Source organism: Chenopodium quinoa, unplaced genomic scaffold (assembly GCF_001683475.1).
Source record: "Chenopodium quinoa cultivar QQ74 unplaced genomic scaffold, ASM168347v1, whole genome shotgun sequence".
NCBI classification, from domain to species: Eukaryota; Viridiplantae; Streptophyta; class Magnoliopsida; order Caryophyllales; family Amaranthaceae; genus Chenopodium; species Chenopodium quinoa.
In genome coordinates, this window is record NW_018745650.1 from 1257327 (window position 1) to 1266653 (window position 9327).

General features: G+C 41.2%; 1 protein-coding gene across 1 annotated transcript; it reads right to left on the reverse strand.

The window, feature by feature from the left end:
• Positions 1-510: 510 nt before the first annotated feature.
• Positions 511-8815, reverse strand: LOC110716886. The gene is made up of 8 exons (XM_021895537.1): positions 8561-8815; positions 6116-6184; positions 4037-4146; positions 3230-3398; positions 2946-3010; positions 1492-1621; positions 1331-1384; positions 511-1231 (listed from the first exon to the last, which is right to left on the reverse strand). The coding sequence occupies exons 1-8, from the start codon at positions 8813-8815 to the stop codon at positions 665-667; spliced, it is 1419 nt and encodes a 472-aa protein (XP_021751229.1). The 3' UTR covers positions 511-664.
• Positions 8816-9327: the final 512 nt, after the last annotated feature.

The following is a 9327-nucleotide window of genomic DNA, read 5'->3' on the forward strand; positions in this document are numbered from 1 at the left end:
TTACTCATAAGTCACTTTATCATACTTAGTTAGGATCCAAAAAGGTATGACGAGTCCGCCTGTCCAAAGGAAAAGAAGAGCTCTCGTACCATGACCCCTACGAAGACGATTTCTTTTTAAACCAAACATGTTTGAAAATCTGGTTCGTAGGTCAACTGTTTTTTGGCAAACAGGGACTCAAGAACTATTCCTATTTAAACAAATAGGCGGGCTGGGTATAAGTGGTTTGTCCCTTTCTAACTTGAAAAAGTTAAACAAACTTAACGTGTTTCCTAAAATACGTTGGGGGTCCGACTGGGTAAATGGTCGACTGATCGCCTAACCTGGAACCAAGACAATCAGTCGTCCAGGGGCGTAGGCAGTCGGTACCTAGTACCTGTTCGCAATCTTTGGCTTACGATACGTTACAAATTTTAAAAACATTTTTAGCCGAAACAGTCGGTATGACATGCAAGCGGATATCAAGGATCCTCGACACTTTGCAAAAATAAAGCATAAAACAAGATTATGTGATCAAAGATGACCAAAAGATGGTCGCTGAATTCATATAAACAGCCGGCCATAAAGACCAGCAAAATATTCAATACCCCGGCCCCCTAGCCGGGTAAAGTGATACAAGAATAAACGGCACGCAGGCCGAAGAAAAGTTAAAGACATAAAAGCTTTAAGATTGAGGCGGGGCTTCGGTATTGACTGCTGCCTGATCAACAAGGGACGCCTGGTTCTTGGAAGCATCCTTCTTACTTGTCTCGGCATCAGGGGCAGCTTCTTTAGACACATCCACCTCAATCGGCTGCAGGGCTACCACCTCTTCTTCCTCTTCAGAGTTGGAGTCGGCCGCCTCATCTTCGCCAACCGCCTGCTGCATGATCATTCGGTTGTGCTCTTCAGTACAAGCGTTGAACTTCTTATCCCAGGCAGCATAGTGAGCTTTTGGGAAGAGGGATGTCCAGGTCATCTTCATGATCTGAGCCGAGTCTTCCATCATGGCTTGAGCTAAAGCCATCTTTTCAGCCTCGGCCTTCGCATTAAGATCTTTGGTGATGGCCGCCTCCTGCTTCTCCAGGCGTTCCTTGAGTGTGTCAAGAGACGTCTGCAGACCTTCAGCCTTATGGGCGATGTTTTTAAGGGGCTGCAGCTCATCTTTGAGGCTCTTGACCGCCTGCTCCAGCTCGTTGTTCTTCTTCTTGGCCGCCTCCAGCTCAGCGCGGATAGTGGAAGTGGCCTGCGCCTGATAATAAAGAATATTAGTTGTCAAAATTTCATTTTGGGCAATTTGAAACATTGCCTTATCAGAGTCAGAGGCGGCCATAGCTTTAGCAGCCTTTACCTCTTTATTCTTGGCGTTAATCGGCCTACGGAGGCCGTGTACTCGCAGCAGGGTCTGAAAAAGGGAAAAACAGGCGTCAGATTGGAAAATAACAAAACAGGCGCCAGGTATGAAAATAACAGGCGGCAGGCAAGGTCGATATTATAAAATTCTAAGTATACCTCAGATAGGAGACCCATGATGCCGTCTAAGTCAAGGGTGCCGACTCCCTTGACCGTGTCCTTCTCCTCTGGAGGGATAACCTTGATCATAGACTTGGCCATCTCGACCAAGTCTGGTTTTGAGGGCCGCCTGCATCCAAAGAATGGAAAGGTCAAAATAATGAAGAAAACATTGAAGAAAAAGCTTAAGTCTAGCCACTATGAGAAAATACGAAATCCCCACCGGTTCAAACCCCCCATTTAGCACCGGTTTTGAACCGGTCCGGATTTGGGGGGTGCTCAAACCCCATACATTTCGCACCGGTTCAAAATCGGTGCGAAATTAGACTTTTCGCACCGGTTTTGATATAGAACCGGTGCCAAAAGTCCCTAAAATTATTTTAAAATAAAAATTTTAGCATCGGTTCTTTACCAAAACCGGTGCCAAAAATACCCTAAAAAATTAAAACAAAATAAAAAATTTTTGCATTTTTTTTCACTTAAATTATACCAAATACTTATATATAATCATAATATACATAAATCACATATATTTTCTTCAATAACTTGTAATATTACACTTTAAAAAACTGAAGAAGAAAAAATATAAAGTACACATGTGATTACACTCATTCCCTCCTTATTCCCTTCAAGTATTCTAGGAAATCCATCTGCCAGGCAGTAGCACCCAGTCAACAACAGCCAACTAGCCTGCAGTAACCAGGCAACAGCAGCCATCCCAACACACACAAACATGCACATGTAAGAAGTAGCACATTAACCAACAGCAGCTAGCATCATAGCAATTACTAGACAACATAGTCACTTTATATATTCAAATAAGCAATCAACTGTAATAAATATATATGGAAGGCCAAAAAGGCCAAAAGAAAACCCAAAAATAAATAATAAAAAAAAACAGTTGGCAGAAAGCATATGGAAGGCAGCAGCCAAACAAGCTTCAATTCCACCCAAGAAGAGGAAAACAGCAGCAACGAGCCCCTAAGCCAAAGCAAACCAGCAAAAGGAAGCCAAGCAACAACAAAAGATGATGGCTAGAAGATTCCTGGTAGAGACATAACAAAAGTCCTCTACTAAATTCATCACCAGGTAGTATTGCATCAATACTAAGACCATCATACCAACAGTAGGGTCCTACCTTCTTACATGGATTGCGTCTCAGAATATATAACCACTCCCAGTATATAGTTCTATTTTCTTTAACAGCATATTTATCTATGTTAAAGTATCCTACACGTTTATTAGAAAGCATTACACTAGAGATAGACACTGCAAAAGTCCATTAAATATTCTGAAAGGTCTGTTAAAATCAAAAGATCCCAAGCAATGCTGATTTTGGGAATATGGTGTCTTTTAAAATTTCATAAAGTGCAGCAAGCGATAAAACACACAACCAGCAGGTCAGAATCTTAAGATAGTAAGAGCTGGGCTAAAACTATAAACTTGATACTTACACTGACAAACTCTTATGAGTAAACACACCAATTGTATTGCGCCCATTTGAACAATCCAAATCAACCTGTTAAATAGATATAAAAAATTAATTCGTAAATATTCACTTACCTAACCTGGGAAAAAGCAGTATAGATTACCAAAATTACAAGGGGATTGTAACAAATTAATCAAAGCACTACTTCAATTGTACTATCTTTACTCCGGGAGAATCGTTAGAACTTAGAACTTTAGAAGTGATACTAGGAATAATTTGTATAACACTAATCAGTTTATAGCACCTTACCCTCATCGACACACGCTCCCCTGCAATACCATCAACTGCACAAACTACATGGTAAAACAACTCAACCAACTGTTGAACCTTTGTACTGTCCCTTAAAAAATCCTGCATAATCCAGTCATATGAGCTCTTGGTTGTATAATATGGTGTCTGGTTAACCAACTGCAGCAACCTACATACACAACATCAAGACCTCAAGAACAGAAATGATCACCTTAGCCTTTCAGGTTCACCGTTGCCTTCCTCTCTTGCCGCACGAAAAAGTTTGGCAGCCATCCCCAACAACAGCAAACGTCGGAGCCTAGAGGGATTCTTTTTTCATTTGGATTAGTCGTGTAGAGCTTAAGGGGTAGGCCATTAGAGACTTCGTGGTTTTCTTGGGCTACGTAGAGTGGCATGATTCTGTAGCGTTTTTAGGAGATATTGTTAGGCCTCGGCCTCGGCCTCGGATCACTGGGAGGATATAGTTGTTGGAACCCGTTTCGAGAGGACGGCCATTGATGTTGAGGATGGGAGTAGTTTTTACCGCGGTGGTGGATGGAAGGGAGAAGAGGAGGAAGGTGGCTACTAGAAGGATAAAATGAGTCATTATCGTTGACTTTTAGGGATATTTGACTTCCTAAGAGATCTTGAGATTGGGGAAGGAATGCTAGAAAAAATGCATAGTATAAATAAAATGGAAGAGGTACAAAATAAGTTACTCATTGTATAAAATTATTTATAATAACTACACTTAGCTTCACCTCCATTCAAAAGTAAAAAAGATTTAACAACGTTTACTTCCAAAAATAATAAAATTTATGACTATACCGCTCTCTAACAGCACTACCGGAAAGAACTCCATCGTAGGGACGGTTAACAGTTCTTCTGTTCCTAGGCAATCTAGACCTCTTGTACTCAGTGGGTCTCAAGTGAGGAATCTGCAAGTGCACAAATAAGGAGAACTTCAGAAATTGTTGAAGAGTGACTGGTTTTACTTTATAGTTAACCAATTGACCAGCAAATTATATAACATGATAAACAATCTAAGACTTGGTAACCTGTTATTAAAAATAGTAAAATTCAACACATTTACAAATAATACATTCATGAATCTCCTTGAGACTACCAGAATGACTGTACCAAAAAAATCCCAAGATTTGATTACATAATTTAAAATCACCTACTCTGTTATAATATATAGGGGATTCAAATGTTTAGTTAACTACTACAGAGTAGACAAGTAACTGACATCGAGATTGGATATACAAATTCAAAGAAACAATCATCATCTGAAAATATTTCAAAACATTGGGAGATGAAGCTTATAAAACAACATCAAAATATCCACCATTAGGGAGGGATTCAGGGGGATTGCACGCAAAGTTAAGTGCTACTCGTATGCTTATCTAAAGCAGTAACACCCTACAAATAATTGATTCCTGATTTCCTAAACCAAAGGAGGAGATAAGTAACAAAACCCAAACCCCTGAACAAGTACAAAGAATGGAATTAATTAGAACAGAACTAATATCATAATGTACAAAACAAACAATGGCGTCATACTACTTGTCAAAAGCCCTCAGATCTCATAGCTTTAACAAATCATGTGCATAACTCATGCACAGGGCAATCACAAAAACCATATACATACCATCATCACAATAGATAGATAGATAGATAGATAGATAAATGTGTGTGTGTGTGTGTTCGTGTAAGTATATATGCATGGAGAGAAAGAGAGCTTTATGAAGTGAATGGTGATGGTGGTAAGTAAAGGCTAATAGCGACAGACATCCATATGCAACTACTCAAAATATATAGATTTCCATCATTGGTCAATGCTTTGACGCATTTTATGTAACATACAAATTCCCCTAGTAAACTTCAGGGGAGGACAGACCTCAAAGTTTGAAGTACCACAATCATTTAAAATTTAAGCATCAACAGAATGTACAACTGGCAAGCATAATGAAAAAATAATAAATACTTCATATTATACACTGTATGTCAAGAGGTGAACAACAGAGTAGTAAATCTTGCCGCACGAAAAAGTTCGACAGCCATCCCCAACAACAGCAAACTAGCAGAAACACAAAGCTACTCTGACTAAAGCATGACACAGCAACAACAACACCCAACAAAGAATAGGAGTAGCAAGTAGAGCTCCGCCACAACAGAACCAGGCAGATCAACCAGCAGTAAGCAGAACAAGCAGCTGACAGTTCAGCCGCCTGGAAAAACAAAGACAGCATCCAACAGCAGCAGCTAAAGATCTAAGAGGATGAGATACTGTTTAAAACACCTTCCCACATTGGAAATTGTCTTACTTCTAAATTACTTCTTCTTAAACCAATAGAACCCAGAAAATTAGAAGCTAATAAAAATAATATTGAAAATTCTAAACTAACAAAACCTTAGAAAATGCCAATATATTTCAGAACTAATAACCTATAATAATATTGAAAATTCTAAACTAACAAAACCCTAGAAGATAGGCATACTCTTCACATTGCTCAAGGTATCATGTAAAACCAAATTACAAACTAACCAACAAAAACCTGGCCTATTTTACCTTCTTATTTTAAACTGCAAATTAACCATTGCACCGAATTCAACTGGTACGAAAATGCAGAGGTAAAGAGACTAACATAACATCAATAGCATACAAGTTTTATCATCAATAATTATACAGAGCTAACAAACATGTAAAAATGAAAAAAAAAAAATTATTAACAAAAGCTCAGCATAAACATCAACTAAACAGATACTTACACAAGAGGATAAAATCATTAACAGCTAATAATTTCAGTAAAGAAAACTGAACTAGATAAGAAAAGCAAAATGTTAAACATATACTCTTAACAAGTTAAGAAAATACTCATTAGAATTAGTAGTTTTCTTCTCCACCTCGATTTGCAACTCGGCCCCTCTAAGGGAAACAGCCCGCTCAACCTCAATTTCTGCCAACTGAGCTGACTAAGACCAACCGGCCTTCAAAGCAGCAAGCTCGACATTTGCTTTTGCAACATCAGCCTCCTTCTGGTTCAAGACTATTATTAAAAATTACAACCCCATTTTCTCAATTACATATAACAACAATCCCTTCTAAAAAAATGTACTATTACAAAATGGTTTTTCTTAATTTTTGATTCAAATGACAGTAAGCAATCATTAACAATCCATAAGATAAACAGGATGCAATCATCGCAATTAAAAGCACGGTAAACTATTCACATGCAAATCAAATCAAAATTCAACAGAAGCCCATTTGATTCAATCAAAATTCGAAAAAGCACATATTTTTAGGGTTACTTGATTCAATTATCAAATTATGCTCGAAAAATAACATATTTTAAGGGATATTTGATTCAATTACAAATTAGGGTCAAAAATTCAAAGGTAAATTTGATTCAAACATCAAAAATAATTGAGATTTCAAACCCTAAACTTATCGCATTGACAATTAAAATGAATCAGATTCAAACAACAAGTTACCTCAGAAGCTGCCTCTTCAATGGGGGATGCACGGATTAGAAGGCGCCGCCTGCTTGAAACTAAACCTTAACCACCAAAACTCACTCCACCAAGAAATACTCAACACTCACCCGAAAACACCCACCCAGTTCGAAAATCCGAAAATACTCACTCCAAAAACGATTGATCTAGAAAGAAAAAGCGAGAGTATATATTTAGAGGGGAAAGTGGCCGCCGCCGGTGGAGAAGGAGATCGAAGGAGAGAGAAAAGGAAAGGGAAAGAGATGGAGGAAAGAGAAAGAAAGACAGACAGAAAGAGTATAATTTTAGAGGCAGACCGGGTTTTTTTTTTAAGCAACAGCATCGCACCGGTTCGGTTAGAACTGGTGGGAAAAACTCACTTTTCGCACCGGTTTGGTTGGTGCGAAAACTCTATTTTCCAATCCCATCCATTTCTTTTCCCACCGGTTTTCAAGAACCGGTACGAAAAGTGCGGTGCGGAATTCAATTTTTCTACTAGTGAGCAGAGCTAGATTATACCTCTCGGCGGCCGACAATCCCTTGGGACTTAAACTTGTTTCCCCACACTTTGTGGGGTAGTCTGCGCCGGCTTCTCAGCCGGCCGTTTCTTGGAGGAGCCAGGCGAGCTCCCTATTGCCAGTTTGCAAGCTTTCGCATCTGCCTGTTATGAAGAGGAAGGCTTAGATGTGCCCGCCTGCAAAATATAGATGGATGGTCAACATATATATATAGAATCAAGGTTTAAAGACAAGGGTACAAGGCTCAGAACTCACTAGGGGCCCCTCCTTGGCGGAGTCGGTTGCGGTTTGCTTCTAGTGCAGGATGGAGGTCCGCAACAAGGCTGCCGCTTTCTTGGACGCAGAGATGTGGTCCATAGCTTCAACTGCAAATAAGAACACAAAGAGTTAGAAATAACTCAGAAATAAAACAAAAGATGCGTATACATGCTCAAGTGGTCGGCTACCTCTAGAGGTCCGACTACTAAGGCCGCAGGCGGCCAGAAAGTACTCATCATAGAGCCACTTGACTTTGGGGACGCAGTGTAAGGGCACCTGTTCTCGTTCCTCGTAGTAGAGTTGGCCCTAATCTCTACTTTGAAAAGCTCTCGTTCCAGGATCTCTTCCTTAGCCTTGAGGGGAACAAGTGGCATGCTACGACCGCCTGCTAGAAGAGGTAGATCTCCGTTCCAACTATTATAGCGCTGGTTCAGCAGCTTGTCGGGACTGTCGATGATAAGGAAGATGTTTCTCCAATCCTTCCATTTGTTTTCTTTCCCCCTCGTCATCAGATAGCCTTTATGGCTCGTTATTTGGTATCAGCCGGTACCGCTTGCCTTGGGGGTCCGTCTTAAATAGTTCATATGGGTGAACACCTCAAAATTCGGCTCCACCCCATGCATTTCACACCCGGCTACATAGCTAAGGATGTTGAACCAGGAATTTGGGGCTAATTGCCATAGCCCCACCTCGTATCCGTCGAGGATTTTTTGAACGACCGGATGCAGGGGAAATCGAAGACCCGCCTTAATGGCCGCCTCATAACAGCCAAAGCAGGCGTCCCCATAGCTGGCGCCAGCAGGCCAGACGACACCATCTTCAGCATCCGGCACAAATGGTAGAAAATCGGCACCCATCACATGGTCCAATAGAAAAGAGTCTAAGCGTTCCTTCATGGCCTTGATTCGGCCCTTGGGAACGTGGAAATAGTAAGGGGTATGCAACTCCCTGTGGGAGGCGGATGGTTCAGCCCAGTCGTCCCCCTTATCAACCGAATGAGAACGCCTCGCCTTATGCAAGCGAGAATGTGTTTCTTCTGAACCTACAGAAGAGCGACTTGAAGAGCTAGAGTCAGACTCACTATCAGAAAAGTCTGACTCCTCCCCTCTCCTAAGGGGGCCGAATCCTCTTCTTCTTCAGGGGTCAACTGCCGACTGGCCAGGTCAACAGTAAAGTGCGAAGGGACCACCTTGGGCCCCTCCTCAGAGCTCGCGGCCACAGAGCCGCTTTGTGGTCCTTCAACAGCCGGTGACTGGTCTGATGTCTCGCTCACCGGCACATAAAATGAGGAGCCGTGTGAATTAGTGTATCTAGTTGTCCTCTTAGTTCGGGCCATTATGTTCTGCACAGACACAGAGACAGTCGGGCTATGTATAAAGGGTGAAGAGTGGTCCAAAAAGGGGCAGGCGGCACTCCTAGTCCTAGATTCAGCTGTCCCCGGTGACCGGCTGATCACTAACCTAGGCCGTGTCGTATGCTTTCGAGGTACCATATTTCACAAAAAAGAAAGTAAAGAAAAACACAAAAAAAACATACGGTTACCTGAATAAATATAAGTTCTGGTAGAAGAAAAAAGCAGTCGTCCAGTGAAAGTAGGCGGCCAGACAGTAACAGTCGATAGTCCAAAAATTGCAAAGTGTTAGAGCTCAAATGCAAGGGTCCGAGTGTTCTCTTTCAGAAAATGCAAAGTGTGAACAAAAGACTTTCGGTCAAGGCCCTTATATAGGGATTTTGTGGAAGTTGAAGAGTCGCTTCCAAAATTCAAAAAAAATGAGCGGGAAAAATGTTGGGCCCGTCATAGGGCGAGACCTGTAGCACGTCGTCGCCTGTTACAGGCCGACACCTGTC

Bases quoted from the DNA above. Each gene is read 5' to 3' on its own strand.
- LOC110716886 (XM_021895537.1), bottom strand. From the start codon at position 8,815: ATGGCCCGAACTAAGAGGACAACTAGATACACTAATTCACACGGCTCC. The intron at 4,147-6,115 runs GTGGAGAAGAAA...GTGCACTTGCAG, and splicing joins GGGCCGAGTTGCAAATCGAG to ATTCCTCACTTGAGACCCAC. The intron at 1,622-2,945 runs GTAAGTATCAAG...CTTTGGATGCAG, and splicing joins ACTCATAAGAGTTTGTCAGT to GCGGCCCTCAAAACCAGACT.